At 48.5% G+C, this 21,576-nt stretch overlaps 1 protein-coding gene across 1 annotated transcript in view; it reads right to left on the reverse strand.

Annotated features, from left to right (window-relative positions):
- Positions 1 to 21,576, reverse strand: part of DCPS (decapping enzyme, scavenger) — a 39,957-nt gene that overhangs the window by 16,952 nt on the left and 1,429 nt on the right. The window contains exon 2 of the mRNA XM_077756566.1: positions 20,169 to 20,343. Within this exon, the coding sequence (XP_077612692.1) occupies positions 20,169 to 20,343 (175 nt within the window). The remainder of the gene's footprint in view (positions 1 to 20,168; positions 20,344 to 21,576) is intronic.

A 21,576-nucleotide genomic window follows, 5' to 3' on the forward strand; every position in this document is an offset into this window, starting at 1 on the left:
CTAGTGGGACTCACTGCCATCAGGTGCCTCCTGAGGGGTGTGCCATGGTATCATGGCCAAAAATGCATGGTCTGAATTGGATCATGAGGAAAAAGCAGCCAACCCCAACCCAGGGACATTCTACAAAACCAGTGGCTTGGTAACTCTTCAAAGGGGTCAAAGAGAAAATAAAGGAAGGCAGAAAGGCTGTTCTGGATGAAAAGGCACTAGAGACCAGGCTGGACCCTGGATGGAGGACCGGGTCCTGCTGGAAAGATGGTACTGGAACAAGCGGTAAAAATAATGGTGTCTACGTTGCAAACTAGCTTGATATAAATGTGAGATTTCCGAAAATTGACCACTTTGCTCTGATCCCTAGGAAACACACACTGAAGTGCTTAGCAAGGAAGGTTATAAGGTCTGCAATGGACTTTGCAGTAATAACAAGAGTAAGCAAAACATCATACATGTAATAGGTGGGGAGAGAGAAGGCAAATATGGCAAAACGTTAACAATGGGGCTTTTACAAGGGAGTTCTTTGCACTATTCTTACAACTATTATGTAGGGTTGAATTTTTTTTCCCCCAAAATAAAAAATTAAGAAAAAAAAGGTGTTGATATCCTCTGGACACTCAGCGCTAACTGCTAACAGACATACCAGGCACTGTTCTAAGCCCTTTATGTGTATTAACTCATTCACTCCTCACAACCAGTGTAAGGTGGGGGTTATTAGGGTTCCATTCCGCACAGAAAGAAACTGGTGCCTTCTTCCCGCAGCTCCCTCCAGCTCGGCACTAGGCTTCAGCCATGGCACCGTGGTGCCAACCCCGGAGGTCAGCAAATAGCTTGACCGCCACCCTGGTACCCTCTGCCAACTTCTGCTTAGCAAACTGACTGCCCAGGGCAAGTAGTCCCGGGCACCTCCCCACCCAGCTCCTCCCTGTGGAGCTCCCCCCGCCCCCCCAAAAACTCTGCCCTCCTACTGGTATTCTTAAAACCACATCTTGGAACAATTTCAAACCCCCTCAAAACCCATCTCTCGATAATATTTGCAATACAGCTGACCCTTGAATAACACAGGTTTGAACCGCATGGGTTCACTTAACAATTTTGTTTTGATAGAGTATTGTAAATGTATTTTCCTTTCCTTAGGGTTGTAACACCACTTCCTTGTCTCTAGCTTACTTCACTGTAAGAACACAGTACGGAATATATACGCCATACAAAGTATGCGTTCATCAACTGCTTGTATTATCAGCAAGGCTTTCGGTCAACGGCAGGTTATTAAGCCTGGGGAGAGTTCAAAGTTCTATGTAGATTTTCAACGGCATGGGGGGTTATGTTCGGGGGGAGGAGTTAAGCTTTGGGGGAGTTTTAGCTGGGAGTTAGTTTAGAGGGGAGTGGATTTTCAGCTGCACCGGTGATCAGTTCCCCTAACCCCCGCACTGTTCAAGGGACAATTATACATCAATATACCATCAATCAGGACTTCCCTGATTCTCCTCATGAAACCTCCACACCTATTGTGCTTTTTCAAACTTGGCTTTTATTTTTAACTCAAGGCGTGCTACCGCATAGGTTAGTCACATGAAGCTTGAAGTTTCCTGCTTTTCCCCCACACACCACTTTCAATTCTCCTTGCCATTTCTTTGCTTATGTACTTCCACAGTTTTAATTACAGATATTTTTCTATCTTGTTCCCCCTTGACTTTTCACTTTTACTATTACTTATTAACATCCCATTACAGAGGTAAGGTTTTAACTTTTTTTTTTTTTTACCAGTGATCAAGAGTGTGTGTGCGTGTACAGGCACACACACACACACTTTTCTCTCTCTCACCCCCTAATCTCACAATTCAACTCTATCACAATTTTGGAGAAGTCACAATTCGATGTTAACACTACCGTGATGATAGAAATATTGTTCACTGCTGAATACCGTGACTATTTTTCCTTTTCAGCACAAGTTTTGCTACTTAGAGTTAGTCATTACTTTTATATTTGCTCCCTTTTCTATTAACTTGCCACCAATTCATCCCACATCCACTTCCGTTTATATAAATATCTTTTTTGAGAGGGATGGGGGGAGAGAGACTCCCAAGCAGGCTCTGCACCATCAGCACATAGAGCCTGACCTGGGGCTCCGTCCTACGAACTGTGAGATCATGACATGAGCCGAAATCAAGAGCCGGACACTTAAATGACTGAGCCACCCAGGCGCCCATGTATAAATCTCTTAATGTTAAAACTCAGAGGAACACAAGCACCGTGTGCTCCTGGAGCCTCTGACCCATTCCAGCAGGTGTCCGTGCGGAGCTGTGCCCTGGGAGCTCGATGCGCCACCATCCTGTGGCCGCCTCCCCTTCTCCCTGCTGCGGGATGCTCTGCTTCCTAGATCCACTATCTTCCTCTTTCCTATTTTCTTTCATATTTTGAGGGTCATTGCTTTGGATCATAGAATTCTTTTGCCAACTTCTTAGTTATGACAGAGGAATAAAGACATTATCAGATGTCCCAAGTCTCTAAATGTCTCTCACTTGTCCTATAGGTCTGGAAGCAACTTGACTTTGTGCCTTAGTGTTGTGGTCCTTAATGTGTGGCCCAGAACCAGGACCAGTGGCAGCAGCTGTACCTGGCAACTTCTTAAAAAGGCATATGGGTGGGCCCCGCCCCAGATGTCCTCAGTCAGGTGGTTCTGGTGCACAGTGAAGTGTGGGAACCAGTGCTTTAGGGCCCTTTCAATCTCAAAAATCCCATTCTTCAGTCCTGGGAAACAATCTTATTTCTTTGATTATTTTCTCCCCCATTTTCCCCGCCCTGTCTCTGCAGAACCTATATGGATACTTGGCGTTTCAGGTCCTTCTTCCACTTTTCTTTTCTCTCCCATTTTCCATGTCTGTCTTACTGCTCTACTTTTAAGGAAGTTTTCTTTAACTTCTATTCAATTTTTGAGTTCTACTATGTAGCTAATTTCTAAGAGCTGCTTAAAAACCTCCTTGTTGATGGTATCTTCTTCTTGTGCCTTTGGTGTATCATTTGTCTCGGACGTTAATGACAGTTTTTGCAAACTTCTTCTCCCTGCACAGTTTCTGTTCCAAGTTCTTCTCTTTTCCTTCTTTTTCAACTGACACTTTACTGCAGTCTGATCACCCTTGCCTGTCTGCTCACTCCTACTGGAGGGCAGGGCACTAAAAAGCTGATGGGAATCGCTGTGGACATAGGTGTGCTCGCCTGGCCCTTCATTTTAGGCCAATCAGACTATTCCCTTGCAGGACGCAACCCCCGAGAGTTTGTCTTCTGTCTTGGGCCGGTCAGATTCTCCACGCGTGACTCTTCCAATCTCATACATGGAGGGAGAAGCCTGTCTGACAGCATTCTGAGTGACAAGGAGGGAGAGTCAGCTGACAGGCAGGGGGAAAGGGCACTGAGTATGTAAGCTTGCACGTAAGCCTCTACATCTCTGTAACCTGAGCTCCCCTCAAACCACACCTAGAATCTCCAGACCATGTCTGAACCTCTGTAGACGCTGATCTCTGGGAGGAGCTGTTACCAGCTGTGTGAAGTGGGACAGAATTTACGGGACCTGCTCGCTCAGGTTTCCTTCCTGCACATCCATAAGGTCGGTCACTCCTCCTGTCACTTCCTAGGTTTGTCTCCTCTTCCTTCTCTAGTCACTGCAGGATAATTTTTTGTAAGGCAATTTCTTTAATGTCGTTTTTAGTGAGGGTTTTAGAGGAAACAGGTGGGCAAAATGTCCTCTTTTAACTGGAAGCCCATGTCCCTGTCCTTCTGTCTCCCTCATAATGATTTACTTATTTTTTATTTGTGTGGGGGTAGGGGGTAGCGGGGAGGAACAGAGAGGAAGAGAATCTTAAGCAGGCTCTGCGCCGTGGGGTCCCACCTGGGGCTGGATCTCACAGTGCTGAAATCATGGCCTGAACCAAAGTCAAGAGTCAGATGCCTCACTGACTGAGTCACCCAGGCACCCCATAATGCTTTCTTTATTATTATTATGATTATTATTTTAAAATGTTTTTTATTTATTTTTGAGAGAGCACAAGCAGGGGAGGGCAGAGAGACGGACAGAGGATCTGAAGTGGGCTCTGCACTGACAGCAGCAAGCCCAGTGAGGAGCTTAAACTCACAGACCACGAGATCATGACCTGAACCAAAGTCAGATGCTCAACCGACTGAGCCACTCAGGTACCCCACAAGGAGGTATTTATTGTTTTTAATGTTTATTTATTTTTGAGAGAGAGGGAGCAGGAAAGAGGCAGAGAGGGAGGGAGACAGAGAATCTGAAGCAGGCTCTGTGCTGACAGCAGAGAGCCTGATGTGGGGATCAAGCCCATGAACCGTGAGATCATGACCTGAGTGGAAGTCATGAGATTAACTGACTGAGCCACCCAGGCACCCCCATAACGCTTTATTTTCAAAATATATTTTTGAAGTACAGTTAATGTACAATGTTAGTTTCAGGTGTACAATATATCAACTTTGACAATTCTATACATTAGTCAGCACTCCCCAAGTGTAGTCACCAGCTGTCACCATACCATGTGATCCAGTAATTCCACTATGGGGTATTTACCCCCCAAAAAACCCGAAAACACTAATTCAAAAAGACATATGCACCCCTATGTTCATGGTGGCATTATTTACAAGAGCCAAAACATGAAACAATATATATGGAAGCAGCCCAAGTGTCCTTCGATAGATTAACGGATAAATAATATTGGAATATTCTTAGCTTGGAATATTATTTAGCCATAAAAAAAAATGAAATCTTGACATTTCTGACAACATGGATGGACCTGGAGTGTATTATGCTAAGTGAAATAAGTCAGTTACAGAAAAACAAATACCATATAATTTTATTTTCATGTAGACTCTAAAAAGAAAACAAATGAACAAAAACACCGAAAGTTTGTTTCAGTTGTAAAAAAAAAAAAAAAAGAAGTCACAAAGGTATGGCCTCAAGGATATGGTCAATAATACTGTAGTAAGACTGTATGATGCTTTCTTTTCCTTCTTAGCTGTTTATTACCACTTGACCTATTTGTTTATTTATGGTTCATCTCCTCCAACTGGATGTAAGCTCCTTGAGAGCGGAGACATGGTTTTACATACTGTGTGTGCAGTGCCTAAAGCACCACCTGATACGTGTTAGGCCCTCACGATGCAGTTATAGAATAGAATAGAAATTATGCCATTTTATTTTTTAAGGAATGTGTGCACACACAACTGCATACACGTAAGCACAAACAGAAAAAAGTCTGAATTTCAGGACATGTTCCAAGATACGGAAAGGTTACCAGTGGGTGGTAGAATTATATATAATTGTAATTTTTAAAATTCATTTGGGGGGGCATTGATTACCTTTTCTAAGACAAATGTGGATCACTTATGTAACAAATACATTAAAAACTGAAAAAGAAGCCGCTCCTTAACGTTAAGCGATTTGCCCAGGGCCACACAGCTAAGAAGGTGTGGAGCTGAGTGTGAACCCCAGCAGTCTGGCTCCTCCGTGCGATACTGCCTTCCCGGTGGCAGAGGGCCGTTCTCTTCCAGACCTTTCCCTGAGAAGCCTGTACTATGGCCGTGTTCTCGGAAAAGCAGCCCTATCAGATAGGAGCGACATGGTCAGTTCCAGCCTTCCCAAAGACAGGTCAACAGCTGTCAGCAAAACCAAAGGGCATAATAAGGTGCCAGAGAGGTTGGGGCTGCAGACTGGGAGGTCTGGAAACACATCCCAATGCACGGGACCAAGAGCAGCACTGGTGTCTGTCTGTCCTGCTTCCTGGGGAGGGAGTGGGACAGAGGCGCTGGGGGCACGCGGGCGTACTCAGCAGGTACCGATGGCCAGGGTACACTGGCCAGACGCCGGGCCAGAAGAGGCTCTGGTGGGTGCACGGAGGGATCGACCCGGCTGGCACCAGGGGACAACGGCGGTTTCAGCCTGTGTGTGTCCTGCCCCCCCCCGCTGCTCCCCNTCTGAGGCGAGGGGCCTTGTGGTGGCACTGTGGCCTGTGCAGGGCTTGGGGCAGGAGCGATGTTCTGGCAGTGGGATCGGTCGCACCGATGCATCCCAGACGAACAGCCGGCCCCCCTCCCCACGTTCCTTCCCCCTGCAGCTCAGGTGGGCAGGTCGCTGCACTCCCGGCTAGGACAGCTCTGTGCTGCCCAATAAGACCCTTAAGAGTGTCCTGAAAGGCCTCCTCCAGCAAATAGGCCCACCCCCATCCTCCATCCAGACACGAAAGCCCAGACACGAAAGCCCAGCCGCCTTCAGAGGCGGAGGCAGGGCTACGGAGAGGAAAAGAGCAGCTGCCTTTCTCGCTCTCTGCCAAAGGTGGCTTAGCCAAATCCCCGGGAAAACGCTGCTGCACATGAAACATGAAAATGCAAACCACAGACAGTCTGCCCTCCTTCCCATACACATGTTCAAACAAGACTGCTTTCCAGCCGTTGCCGATGACTTCTACGCGATGAGGTCATTCCTATGGCTCAGTCTGTGGCTTTTGCTCTCCTTTCATTACGATGAGCCAGTTTCAACTTATTTGACCCAGATGTGAGCCTGGGGAGAAGCAACAGCAAAGCAGGATCTGCGTGTGAAACCCACCCCCACCTCCACCTCCACAGGGGCCCAGGCGGAGCCGCCCAGGCGACGGGGCAGACGACCCAACCGAAACTGGCAGGACGCTCCAGCAAAGGACCCTGACGGAAAGGCTGGCAAGGGAGCGGGGCTGCAGGGTCTCCGGGGGACCTGTCTTCCCTCCTCTTGGGGATCTCCTCCGAGGCGGCCAGAGAGCGCAGGCTGGAGGCCGGAGGTGGGGGCGGTCACTGTCCCGCACAGCAGGCATGCTACAAGTACTCAGGGGAGGCCTGAAGAGACGCCCAGGTTACAAATAAACGGAGGTGGAGGGTGTGGTCAGGGTCCCGCGGGCAGCTCTGGCCACTCCACAGCAAACCTCCAAGCCGCTAATGACCTGTCTCAACGAAAGCAGAGATGCTATTAGAAGCAGGGGAGAGGCAGATGCTGATTTTAGCCAGGCCCCGGAGGTGACAGGCTCCTTCCCTCCTTCTCCTCAGTTCTCCGAGGCCCGGGAGGGGCGTGTGGCTGGGCGATGGCCCACAAGCAAATTCGGGCCCTCTGAATGTGCCCCCGGGTTGCCTAGGGTATCAGAAGTGGTCCTTTAGGAATGGGAAATGCTGCTACAGGATGGCCGCGGGGCTTACCGCCTTCCACAAAGTTCCATTTGAAGAGAAGGACGGAGAACTGGTATCTAATGAGATAACGGAGCCACTGATGGACAGTTTTACCATTAGGGCTATGAGACCCCCCACATCCCCACACACAGGAAGAAGCTCTTCTCGGGATAAGATCAGACTGCAAAAGCTACTGAACTGAACCCGTGGGAGTTCCAAAGCATGGCCCCTCTCTGAACTTCCTGTCTAAAGGCACTTCCTTACTCACCCTGCACGGGTACCCAGTCTCAGGGCAACATCAATGGATGCTGCCACAGTGTGCATGTTGGCGGGAAGGGAGAAGGCCAAAGGCACAGGATGCATCCCCCACTGAGACAGGCGCAGACTCCCAGAATTTTAGGCCATCACTCACTGAGAAGCCTGGATCAGAAGAGGACAACGGACCCAGGCTGCGGCCACAGCTGGAGCCAAGCGATGAAGTGGAACCAGCTATCCTGTGGGCAATCCGCCTTCACCCACTGGTCCTGAGTAAGCGGACTTTTCTGCTGACTTGAGCCTCAAGACTGCCACAGAGTCTTGGGAACTTGCCCCATCTGGGAGACAGAGAGGAGGACACCACTAGTGCTGGCGACTGCATCTCGGAAGCTCAGAATCTGCTCACTTCTACTCACTTCTGAATGCGATGGCTTCTCTCAGCTTCGTGGAAGCCAGGAGTCTAAATGGAGAACTGAACAGAGGAGAGGGCCTCTGCTCTCTGTTGAAGGGAGGAGATGGGGACACAGAGGAGGCAGTGCGCAAGGGTTCCCTGAGCTGAGGTGGGGGTGGGGGGAGAGGACAGAATGAGCCAATTAGACTGCCAAGAGAAAGGGAGAACCCACAGTCTGGGTCAAGAATTTTACCCAGGTTGGGGCGTGTGGGTGGCTCAGTTAATTGTCCAACTTCGGCTCAGGTCATGATCTCACGGTTCATGAGTTTGAGCCCACATCAGGCTCTGTGCTGACAGCTCAGAGTCTGAAGGCTGCTTTGGATTCTGTGTCTCCCTCTCTCTCTGCCCTCCCCAGTTTGCGCTCTGTCTCTCTCAAAAATAACTAAACATAAAAAAAAAAATGTTTTTTTTAAATTTTACCCAGGTGTTAGAAGCCTTTCCATCTTGAAATGGAAACCTGTTAATCTACTGTCCCTCCAAGCCCCAGAAGGGGCCCAGCCCGCTGGTGTCACAAGCTCTAAAGCACCCAGAAAGTAGGCAGAAATCTGCCATTGTTAGGTGGCCTCAAGTAACGATACCAAAGGAGCAGAGACTCTTTTTCCCTTACCCCATTTCAAAGCCCAGCTAATGCTAGGAGCCCACTCCACAGCTCTGTCCACACTACTGCCCTCACCTCAAACACCCCTTCTACTTCCCACCCTCCCATCGCCAAGTCCAGCCATCCCAGGGGCTACCATGTCCCCAGCTGTGGGAGGAAACACGTCCGCACACTCCAGCCCACCAGCTCTCAGTATGCACCCCTCCATGGTGCATGCCCCGCTGGCTCCAAACAACCAGCTACAGAGGACAGGAGGGGAAATGAAGCTGGAAGCTGGAATCAACCAAAGGGCTGCCCTGACCGGTCCCGCCCCACGCCACACCACCATCCCAGGGGCAGCCACTTAATGTCGTCCTCCAACAACATCAAACCACGGACCAGAGCAGCAGTAGGCCAGCTTTTCTGGAACATGTGACAGCAAATGTTTTAGGTGTCCTAAGCCATGCCACCTCTTTCTTGTATTCTTTTGTTTTTCGTTTTTTTTTTTTTAAAACAACCCTTTAAAAATGCAAAAACCATTCTTAGCTCACAGGCCATACAAACAGAAGCAGGCCAGATCTGGCCCACAAGGTGTAGTAGAGGAGACAGCACTGAGGGCTCCGGAGTGGGGGTGCTCACGTGTGGCGTGCCAGTCACACTGCACCCTCAGCTAAGGCCAGCCAGCCGGCCAAAAAGGCCCGCTCCCCATCCGCATGGCAATGGGCCAGCTACTCCTCCAGGAGAGGCCGGTTGTGGAAAGAGACCTACCAAGTGGATAGCAGACAAAGGCCATACCAGCCCACTACACTATCAGCCTGCTTCTTCATTTTTCAACATCAGTGAGCTAACATTCACCAGACGTTAAGAGAAAACCAGCAGCCTGAAAAAGAATGACCAAAATAAACAAACAGAACCAGATCCCAGAGGAAATGAGAGGATAGCAGGGTCAAGAGATAATTTTTAAAACTAGTCTAATTAGTGTGTCAGAGAAAGTCAACCCAATTTGGACCCTGTGAAGCAAGAGCAAGATGCTAAGAAAATGAAAGAGAGACTCAGAAGGAAGAAAATTAAGAATATGACCGCCAAATTGGGGCGCCTGGGTGGCTTAGTCGGTTAAGCGTCCGACTTTCGCTTAGGTCATGATCTCGCGGTCCGTGGGTTCGGGCCCCGCGTCGGGCTCTGTGCTGACTGCCAGCTCAGAGCCTGGAGCCTGTTTCAGTCTGTGACTCCCTCTCTCTCTGACCCTCTCTTGCTCACCCTGTCTCTCTCTCTCTCTCCTAGAAATAAATAAAACATTAAAAAAAAAAAAAAAAGAATATGACCGCCAAATTAAAACCTTCCCTAGGATGTTGGAAGATAAAGTTAAGTCAATCTGCTGGACTGTAAAAATAAAAGACTTAGGTGGGAAAAGCGGGAGAACGGGAGCAATATACAGGATCACTCTAGGAGTCTAACACCTAATAGGGTTTCCAGTAAGAGGAAAATAAAGGAAACAGGGAAGGAAATCATTGAAGAAATAACAGAAAAAAATGGACAATGTGGAAACTAATTTGACAATAAACTATTAAAAAAAAAAAAAAGAAAAAAAAAAAGAAAAAAATGGACAGAGCAGTAGAATGATCTAAGACTTTAAATCAAAAGGGTCCAAAAGTACCAAGCACAATGAATGAAAAAACAAATCCAACCTCAGCGCGGCCTTACCAGTACACCTAAGATAAACAGAGCATTATGAAGATAAGCTTCCAGAGAAGGAAACTAACAAAGCAGGAAAAAAGAAAAGAATAAAAATGAAAAACCGAGGTAACTGTAAGGAAATGAAAATCGAACTGGCATCAGATGTCTTGTTAACAACAATGGATGCATGAAGTCAACAGATCAATGTCTCTAATGTTTTGAGGGAAAAGAAATTTAAACTCTGTATTCAGCCACACATCAATCAAGAGTGAGGGCATTAAATAAAGGATGCAAGGTTTACCTGTCATATGTTCCTTCTGAGGAGGTAGTTAAGACTACACTTCAGCTAAATAAGAGACTAAAACAAGAGAGGGAAAGACATCAAATCCAGAAAGCAGTGGATCTAACTCAGAAGAGCTGTGAAAGGAAGTGTCAAGTTGAGAGCCATACAGCATGCCTCAAGAATCAGCTGTCCAGATTGGAGGAGCAGGAAAGAGTATTCTGGGAGCAATGTTTCCAGGAAGGAAGGACTTATCATGTAATGAATTCTCAAACTAAGTAGCTGGATAATTTCAAAAACAGACTAAAGGCTCAGGATTCTTTTAACCGCAATAAAAAAAAAAAAAAAAAAAAAAGTGTGTGTGTGGGGACAACCAGAAACTTTATGAAATGAAAAAGGAAAAGCATAATATGGTTCAAACATGAAATAAAGTAAAAAAGCAGCCTGATTTGGAAGAATGCATTGGGATGGGAGAACAGAGAATCGTCTGACCTACACATCAGTCACATCCTCCTTCTGGGGGCATGAAGGTCTCAGGCACAGGGCAGGTGGGAGAGGAACTACAGCCCTAACACCCGCTGCCTAAGTGTGTATCACATGTGAAAATGGCCACCATACTGTCAACACCGTTCACTGGTTGGCAGGCAACTCAGAATCTGTTTACAGACAAAACACACAAGACCTGATTACAATCATGCAATAGAAAATACCGTGACAGTGTGAATTACAAGCATGGCCGACAGAGACGCTGGGAAACAGCAAAGGCCAGAGGCATGGGTATTATCCCCCGACAGAGAGACAACACCTCAAGGAAACGGACGCAGGGCTAAAGGTTTCAGTATATGTACGACTCCAAAGGCAATTTTTAAAAACTCTAAAAACAATAATATAAACAGAAAAAATTGGAAGGGGAGGGGAGGTAGGGTGAGGAGAGTATAAAGAAGCTAAATCTCTCAATTTCCAGTGTGGAGGACTGACAGGGTCAAAATGTGACAAATCAAGAAGCTGCATGATCTTATTTTTCAGTTAAGTGTCTGGAAGAAACTACCAGAAGAACCAAACCCAGAAATTCTCTTCATGGTAGTTGCTTCTGGAAAGCAGGACCAGGGTGGGGCAGAGCAGTGGAAGACTCTGCTCCTGGCCATGTGGATAAGGCCCTGAGGGCTATCTGACGACCTGACCATGGGTCTATATGACTGTGATGAATGGCCTAGTCCCACCACAGTGGTTTATTCAGTGGGTCCAGATTCTGTATTCGAGAAAGCTCCTTAAGCAATCCTGATGAAAAGTTCCAGTTAAGAATCACATTACTAAATAAATGTCAAGTTCCATTCAAACCTGAGGTACTGTGGTCCCACAATCTCATATGATACAGAAGTCCACTGAGGTGGCCTAGCCAGCTCTTGGATTCCTCATTTTTCATGCAGAGAAACTGAGTCCCAGAGCAATTCCAGGACTTGCCCTGGTGTCACCCCCTGGACGCAAGCCTGGAGTGTTTCTCATGTTAGATGACGGGGCTCTTCAACACCCCGCTCAGGTGGTAACCTGTCTGGTGAGACTTTTCCTGTTGGTCGCTGTTCAGAGAACTCTGGTCCTTCAGCCCAGCTGAAATGGGAGACCCGCCGGGGACACCCACAGGGGACGGAGTGACAGGCCTGTGCCAGTGTGTGCTGGAGCGGAGCCCACAGAGCCTGGTACTGGGCCTCCTCTTCTGGCTGCTGGAGGACCCCCCCCTCCACTGTCCTATTCTGCCAGGCCCGGTGCATCCTGGAGTGGGCACCAGCACAGCATGGGCTCCATTGTCCACCAGAGAGAAACGAGCCAGGCTCCGCCACTTCTCTGCCCCAGAGGAAAGGTGGCCTGTAGAAACAGAAGTCTAATGCCTCAAATCCAGAGGCAGGAGGCCTTAGTCAAACATTTACTTTCAGCTACAATGACTAGAAACCAAATTTGAGAATGAAAGCAGAGCCCTGAAATTTAATGAGGGAATATTCTTAGCTCTTCTAAGGACCTACTAGTTTTTCTTACCTTTTATTGGCCAATATATTATATAACATCAGCTAAGACTAGCTGTTACGCACATATGTAGAACATGTGTACATACACACACACATATATGTGTGTGTGTATATGTATGTATATAAATATATATATATACGTGTGTGTGTGTGTGTATGTATATGTATGTATATAAATATAAAATAGGTACCATTTGAAGACCTAAAATAAAACAAAAGAACACCCTGGGCACCTGGGTGGCCCAACTGGCTAAGCATCTGACTTCAGCTCAGGTCATGATCTCGTGGTTTGTGAGTTCAAGTCTCACGTCAGGCTCTGTGCTGACAGCTCAGAGCCTGGAGCCTACTTCAGATTCTGTGTCTCCCTCTCTCATTCTCTCTGCCCTTCCCGTGCTCATGCTCTGCCTCTCAAAAATAAATAAAAACATTAAAAAAAACCCAAAAAACAAGAAAACAAAACAAAACCAAAAGAACACCCATGCATGGAGCATGCAGTCCAAGAAACAGAGCCTCACCAGACTTCTGACATCCTTTGGGCCCTGCCTCCACCAGGGATAATCACTTTGCTGAATCAGGCATTAATCATTTCTTTTTTATCTTCTAAATTCTATTATGTATGCATGCATCCCTAAGTAGTATATTGTTCAGCTCTGCTTGTTTTCAACTTTATCTAATTGGGATCACACTGTGTGTATTTTGTGTCTTGCTTTTCTTGCTCTACATGGTGAGATTCTTGACATGTAGAGCTGTAGTTCATTCATTTCCCCTGCCCGGAAGAAGCAGTCTGGTGCAGGAAAACACCTTGATTAACTTATGTATTCTACTGTTCGCTGATAAGATTGTTTCTAGGTCTTTCTATCATGAACAATGCTACCAGGGAAACTCCTTTGGGAACAGCTTTTATTTATTTTTTAAATTTTTAAATTTTTATTTATTTTTAATTTTTTAATGTTTATTTTTATTTTTGAGAGAGAGAGAGGAGCGTGAGCAGGAGAGAGGGAGAAAGAGGGAGACACAGAATCCAAAGCAGGCTCCAGGCTCCGAGCTGTCAGCCCAGAGCTGTGGGGCTCAAACCCATGAAGGGAATGGCTAGTTTTTAAAATGCTTGCTTCAAACAAGCCCTCACTCTGGACTCCAGGGTCCCGGTGTTGCCTCTGTAAGGAGCACAGGGAGGAAAACCGTGCCTGTAGCTAAAATACTAAAATGCAGAGTTCTCTGCAACAAAGAAAGATGTGATTCCCAGGTTCTCTCCTCCCTTCCCTGGCCTCACTCACACACAGACGCCGTCGCCTCCTCTGAAACTGAGATTCCACACCCGTGCTCTACATCGGGGAAAACAATTGGCCTTTTTAGACACAGTCTGGACTTCTGAGTCACACCCCTCTCTCCACTATCTCCCCCCTCTTTCTCCCCCAGGTAAGAGAGAACAGAGATCCTAATGAAAGGGCTCTATTGATAGGCCACGGGCATGAGAGCGTGAGAGCTGAAGAAGCAGATGATGCAGGCTCTGCCCTGCATGGATGGCCGGGGAAGCATGGAGATGCCCGCCATCTGGCCCACCCGGCACTCACATTTGCCACATGGCCACAGGGGGAAGCAAGGAAGCCCGCCCACAGTCAGGGCCAGGCAGTTTTTCATATGTAATGTACACTACTCCATTTAAGGCCCATACAATCTTAAAGGGTGGAAAACAATAAGAGAAAATGACTAACATTTACCAAGCACACATCATATGCCAGTCACTGTGCTAAGTGCTAAGTGGCCCACACCACTAGGAAGTAAATCTTAGCACTGGGACAGGACCCGAGCATGTTCAACTCCAACGCCCATGCTCTATCGTGTCAATGGGTCCTAGCCCATGACTGCAATGATGCAATTAATTTAGGAAGTTAAGACCAGCATTTAAAAGGAAACAAACAAGACCGGAATTAAGTTGAAAATACTAGTGAGTGTCCGGTAAAGTTAAGGGTTAAGCACTGTTGCACGACCCTTCTGTTTCCCTCAGATCCACTTACGTTTATTCACATGTACTGGTTCGCCATGCAAAACGTACCTCTCCTGGTGGGCAGAGGCTAAAACATTTTATGCCACTCATTTCGTGTCCTGAGGTAAGTCCTAACTTAACAATGACCGGAGCTACTTCCCCAACTACATCTGTGTCACACACCACAGACATCAACTGCCCCCTCAAACTCCAGGCCTCTTTTCTGTTCCTCTTTCCTCCTCCAGAACACATGCTGTGCCCTCAGTCCTGAACATTCTCCCACCCCCTCACCAGCTCTTGGCACGGCTGGTTCCTTTCCATCCTGCAGGTTTCGGCTGGGCGTCATGGCCGCAGAGAGGCGGCCCCTCTCCTGCCCGTGGCCGTGTAACACTCGTTTCCTTGTTGGCCGTCTGCCTCTGTTCCCCCAGCTCCAGCTCCAGGGACAGAGCAAGCATCTGATGCACCACCACACGCACCCAGCACAGCACCAGACATGCAGGAGGCACTCTGTCTCTGTTAAATGAAAACAAAACCTTACTCAGTCTTCACAGCTGGTAGAAGGACCAAGCCAGGATTCCAGCACAGATTATGTCTGACTCGAGGCTTGCTCTTAACCTCTGCACTACATTAAAACTCAGAAATGGCACGACACCGCCTTGGCCCACACCACTAGGAAGTAAATCTTAGCACTGGGACAGGACCCGAGCATGTTCAACTCCAACGCCCATGCTCTATCGTGTCAACAGGGTGGGGGGCCAGGAGTGGCTCAAAGGGGCAGTCTCTTGTGGTCAGCTGAGAATTTGGAAGGGATAAGAAGGAGGACGCTAAAGCATCAGGCTAGAAGAGAAGAAATGAGCAGAGAGATAACAGAAGAAACCAAGAGAGCATTTGGCTCAGAAATTGAGGGGACAGGGCGCCTGGGTGGCTCAGTCTGTTGAGCATCTGATTTTCGGCTCAAGTCATAATCCCAGGGTCACAGGATTGAGCCCCATGTTGGGGCTCAGCGTGGAGCCTGCTTAAGATTTTCTCTCTCTCCCTCTCTCTCTTCATCTGCTTCTTTTCCCTGCTCACATGCTCTCTCTCTCTTTCTAAAATAAAAAGAGTGAAAGAAAGAGAGAAATTGAGGAGGGGAGGGCTTCCCTATGCAAGCAGTATTGTGGGGAAGGAGGTCTGGAGGAACAGCCAGAGTTGGCAGAAAAACTCAAAGTAGCCACTGTGCAGGGGGTTCAGAGGGTGGAGGCCCCAAGAACCATGCCTTAAGGCCTCGCCAGGCAGTGTTAGGAGTTGGTGACTCGGGTTGGAGAGGTGGGGCCACGGAGGCTCCTGCACAGAGGCCAAAGGATCGGGCCACCCGAATACTTTGGCAATGCCGCCACCTTGTGGCTGTGGAATGCTTGGCCCACAGGAAGAAAACAGCTGAGTTAGTTTGTGGGTTCAGTTTCCAGCAGCATTTATTGAGCACCTAATATGGCCTGGGTTGCTAGGGATCGGAAATGGGTCTGACATGGCTCCAAATTTCCAGGACCTCTGTTCCCTACATCCAGGCAATGACCAAACCCTGTTGAGTTTACTTCCCTCTTTCATAGTAACGTGTGGGACACTTTACTTCCCTCTTTCATAGTAACGTGTGGGGTGTCCTTGTCCAAACAAGACTGCAGAGCGGAAAGGGTACCTTATTCATTGCAAGCTACAGTACCCAGCACTGGACACAGCACATGCAAATAGTCATAACAGCTACTATTTAATATGTGTTAAGTGGTTTTAAAAGCATGAGCGCATGGGGCACCTGGATGGTTCAGTCAGTTAAGCATCTGACTTCGGCTCAGGTCATGATCTCACAGCTCGTGAGTTTGAGCCCCACGTCGGGCTCTGTGCTGACAGCTGAGAGCCTGGAGCCTGCTTCAGATTTTGTGACACTCTCTCTCTGCCTCTTCCCCACTTGTGCTCTGTTTCTCGGTCTCTCTCAAACATAAACATTAAAAAAAAATAAATGAATAAAGACAACAGAGTGTCTGAGTGTCGACACTTTACCTATGGGGGACCTCTGGGGAGAGAGGTCAGGTAGGCGCTTACTGCAATGAGCCTGGCATTCCTGGCGAGGTCAGGGGCGGAGAAACAGACACGGCCAGCACCACACACAGATGGTATTTAAAGACCAGCACCTCTCAAAGTCTGATGTGGCATGAAGCGCCAGATACAAACTGTGGCTTCTGAAGCGGGGTCTGAGATTCGGCATGTGTGACAAGCTCCTGGGTGACAGCAGGACTGCTGGTCCACGGACCACACTCCGTGGGAAAAATCTGGACCGGGTTAATGAACGATGGCCACAAGGTCAGCTCTACCTCGGGGCCTGTTTTCCTACAAACAGCAAGCTAAAAGTGGCATTTTCTTTTTTCTTTTTCTCTTTTTTTTCTCTTCCCCAGTCACAAGGAGAACTTTATTAGACACAGCTGGGCTTGAGAGCCTGGCACACCCAGCACCCTGGCCCGTGGCCCTGAGCAGCCAGAGCTGGCGGAGGGTGGTTCCATCCGATGAGTCTCAGAGCAAACGGTAACCCCACAACCCAACACTCTACCTAAGATTACCTAGCTGGGGGACGGAGGGCTGCACCACAATGTACGAACAGAGCAAATCTTTATAAGTAAGAAACATCCAGTGAAGAGAAGATGACAACTCTAATTCACCTTTCTACACGGAGCGCTCTAGGGCAGATGAGTGGGGGCGAGGGCCGGGATGTCCACGGCACGGGGCAAGCAGGGGCGAGGCCAGGGTAGCAGACAATGGGCACGAGGGCACTTCATGTTCACAAGACCGACTACTGGGGGGACGGCTGCCCTGTGCGGGCGTGTCAGGCTGTTCATTTTGGAACGAGGGGATGGTCTTTACATCGTCTTCTGTGGCTAGTGTGCTCAGAGAGGGGCTACTCTGTGGGGAGGATGAGGGCAACAGTGAGACCAAGAAGCCGAGTACCTGGGCAAAGATGAGGGTCAGGACCATGCTCCCGAACAGCCACGCCCACCAGCGCCCCCCACAATGCCAAACGCAGAGCCAGCCGCCAGCCTGCACAGGACGGCACCCAGCTGGAGGAAACTGATGCCGTCATTCAGGGAATTAACAATGAGCACTGCCACCACCAGCCTGTAGATGGCGATGAGACCAGCCATGACCACAGGGCCCGTGGACTGCAGCGTCAGTTCTGGCCGCGATGCCAGTGCCACTCCTGGCTGTACCGTAGGCGGTACCCAGGGCGCTGAAGACCATGGCAGCCGAGGCGCCCATGACCACAAAAAAGGAGGTGTACTCGGGGCCACTCCTGGCCTGGAACATGTCTGCAAGTGGGGAAAGGGCGAGTTCAGCAGGCCAAGGGGGCAAGGACGACCAGGCACAGCAAAGGAGCAGGAGGAGAGCAGTCAGGTGACTACGAAGGGGACCACCCCATCAGCCACTGCACTCTAAACCACATTTACCTGTTTAAGGCAGTTGTTTAAAAAAAAAAAGAAAAGGGGCGCCTGGGTGGCTCACTCAGTGAAGCATCTGACTTTTGATTTCGGCTCAGGTCGTGATCTCATGGTTCATGAGATCAAGCCCTGCATTGGGCTCTGACAGCACAGAGCCTGCTTGAGATTCTCGCTCTCCCTCTCTCTCTGCTCCTTCCCCGCTCATGCACTCTGTCTCTCGCTCAAAATTGAATAAGCATTAAAAAAATTTTTTAGTAGATAAAAACACAAAAAATTTTAAAAGGAAGAATATGTTGACAGAGACCATTTATGTGGCTCATAAAGCATAAAATATTTCCTCCCTGGTCCTTTACAGTAAAAGTTTGCCAACCCGGATCTAGAATACCATCCAGGGACAGGGTGGATAGCTCTATGAGAGGGAGAGAGGGAGAGAGGGAGAGAGGGAGAGAGAGAGAGAGAGAGAGAGAGAGGAGAGAGAGAATGGAGTTCTGAACCCTGAAACAAACTTGTATGACTTCGGATCACCATGCCTAGTTTGGGGGGAGAAAATAAAAGTATAACGCACTCCATGTATGCCAATGCTTCTGCCAAGACCCTGAGGCCTGCGGAGGCTGAGCTAACACCTGAGGCTCCCAGGTGGGAGTGGGTGGCACTGGGGAAGAGGCGGAGACACACTTGGGGCTGTCAGCGGGGAGAAAGACCTGTAGTGAGTGGATGACTGACTGCCTCTTTCAGTCCTTAGCTCAGAAGAAGAAAAAAAAAAAGACGCGGTAGTGGCCACCCTCACTGGTGTGCAAGATCACGGAAGTACTGGAAAAACTGCATGAAAAGGAAACGCCATGAATTCCACGGGGTTTCTCGGTGCAGCAGAACCTTCTGCATTTTGGCTGAGGGAGGGTGGAGAGGGGCACCGGGGAAGGTGAGAGAAAGGGGTGGCAGCAGGATAATGACCCAGAGCCCACAGTTTGGGGGCTGCTCCGCGGGGTGTCTGGCTACAGAACCTTCTGTCATGCTTCTGCCACCCCGTGTGGAGGACGACATTTGCTTAAATGTCAGCGCCTGAGAAAGTAAATACAGCTGTCCATTTCCATCAACTCGAACCAATCAATCTGGCTCACTTTCCGCGGAGGACCAGGCTGTTTTGCCTTCCGCTGCGAACAGTTTGCCGGTTTCACATCAAGTGTTCACATATATTTCCAAAGGACAACAAACAGCACCCTTTCTTGGAGGGTGCGGAAAAGATTAAGCCCATCAAAAAGCCTGTGGCAGGGTTTCTGTAAACGCAGACTGTTCCGGAATGCTGGAGGACAAGTACAAAGGTAGAAGGCTATTACAGAACTGCCACATGCAACAAAGCAGGCCCCAGAATTTCTTGGTTGGAGGGAACCTTCAAGGTCGACCAGTCTCCTTCATGCTTCCCACAAAGCTGTTTATTAAATCTGACTGTCTAAAGGCAAAGAGCCCACATCATGCCTGGCTTTCGACGTGGAAGCTGAAATAAAGTCTTCCTCTTCTTAATAAATGAAAAATCCTGGCAATCCAAAACAAATCTCTGCTCTTTAACCCATGAATTCCTGCCCTTCCCAAGTCCATCCCCCGTGACCACACTCATTTTCTCAGGGACCAGAAAGTGAGTTCTTTCAGGGAAACAACTGATCTTTGCGGCACCCCACACGCTGCTCACGGTAAGCAAGTCTGCTGGCTCCTGAAAGATCTTGGTTTTTCTGCCGCCCATGGGCTGTGATCTTGGGTAAGTTACTTGACCTTTTAAAACCTCAGTTCCCTCCTGTGTAAAGTCCTAACACGGAAGGGCTATTCTGAGGACTAGATTCGATAATACATACAGGATACTTAGAATGGTGGCTAGCATAGTAGTAAGAGTTTACTAAGAGTTGACGATCATTATCATTTAGTTAGTAGACATTCTATACCATGGATCACACTACCTCCCCAAAATAGACTACACCGTTCTCAGCACTATTGACAGTTCTTTGTTATAAGGTCTCATTCTGGGTTTTGCAGGATATTCAGGAACATCCCTGGCCTCCACCCTCTAGGTACCAGCGGCCCCCCATTTTCCCAGTTCTGACAACAAAAACTGTCTTCAGAGGTTGCCAAATGTCGGGGGGTGGGGGGCACAAAATGCCTTCCTCCTTCCATAGAGAACGACTGCACGAGAATATGCAAATCTGTTTTGCAGAGTAGCTACCATACCCCCTCACCCCTCATCTCCCACCGAAGCCCTCTCCCCACATGAAGCCACCTCAGCGACCGCTTGCTCACCACTCAGCTGCCGTGGAGGAAACAGGTGATAGGTGCTGTAGATATCATTGGAGAACTGCAGCTGGAGCTCAGGGCTGCCCGTCAGGAGCTGGGCCACCTGCTCCACCTGAAATGGTGTCTTCTCCAGGATCACAATGGCATCCTCGCCATCCCCGTCCCCAGAGGCCTCATTCACCTGGAGGCAGAGACACCATCAGTGAGCCCAGAAGCAGGTGCCGGAGCTCCGGGGCCTCCTGTTCCTTCTCCCTAGGCAGGCATCTCATTAACCCAAATACTTGGGCACTCACATCTTTCTCCTCAAAGATGCAAAGCCTCTCTCTTTTCTTCTATTTCAGGCTTACAGGGTCTCTGCCAAATTCTCCCCATTTTACAGATGAAGAAATATGTCTAGAGAGATTAAGTGACTTGCCCAAGGTCACATGAACAGTCAGTGTGGAAAGAGAAACTAGATGGGTGGCTCAGTCAGTTAAGCGACCAACTCTTGATTTTGGCTCAGGTCATGATCTCACTGTTCAGGAGTTCGAGCCTGGAACTGGGCTCAGAGCTGACAGCATAGAGCAGCTTGGGATTCTCATTCTCTCTCTCCGTTTCTCCCTCTGCCCCTCTCCTGCTGGCTTGAGCGTTCTTGCAAGCATGGTCTCTCAAAAATAAATAAACATTAAAAAATATATAAAGAAACTAGAATCTGGGTATCCCAGTTAACTCCCAGCTCAGAGATTCTTATGGCTAAACCTTCAGCAAGTACTGCAGACTGAGGATAGGTGGGGTTGAGAGAACTAGACAGAACCTTGTAAAAAATAAGAGACACAGACAGGCACGGTAGCCTAGGCCTAGGTCCCCCTGATCCTCCCCACATGAGAGTTCCTGCTAGGAGTTCTGAGGAATCCTAGTATCTACCCTTGGCCGGGCCTCCTGCCTATTCCCAGGATGGTTTCCAATCTCTTCAGTTCTTTCTATCGAGCTGAGCCCATGGTATTAGGGCCCGCTGTCTACCAGATACTCTGCATTCTGAAAATCAGGGATGGCAACTTTCATCTCTACATGCCCAGCATCTAGCCCAGTGCTGTCGGTGCATAATATGTGCAACTGAATTCGCAATTGAATAAACTGTCTCCTCTGTTAGGGTTGAAATCCTGCACAGCAGGGACCCTAACTCCTACAGTCTCTACGTAGGTCGTCATTCCATACAGGATGAATGGGTTGGAGAACTCGACACGTGATTTTTATACAAGTGTTAGTTACTTTTGGATAAGGAGGAGTAAAGAAAATTAACCCTACGCCTGTTGATTTCCTAGATTCTGGGGTAAACCTGTCTCCCATAGCACCCACACCCACACACAATCTAGTGGTACACTCTTCCTCCCTCGCCCCCAACAGTGCGATTGGTATTTTCCGGCTGAGCTCAGGT

The sequence above is a fragment of the Crocuta crocuta genome, unplaced genomic scaffold (genome assembly GCF_008692635.1).
Source record: "Crocuta crocuta isolate KB4526 unplaced genomic scaffold, BGI_CrCroc_1.0 scaffold172, whole genome shotgun sequence".
Classification (NCBI taxonomy): Eukaryota; Metazoa; Chordata; class Mammalia; order Carnivora; family Hyaenidae; genus Crocuta; species Crocuta crocuta.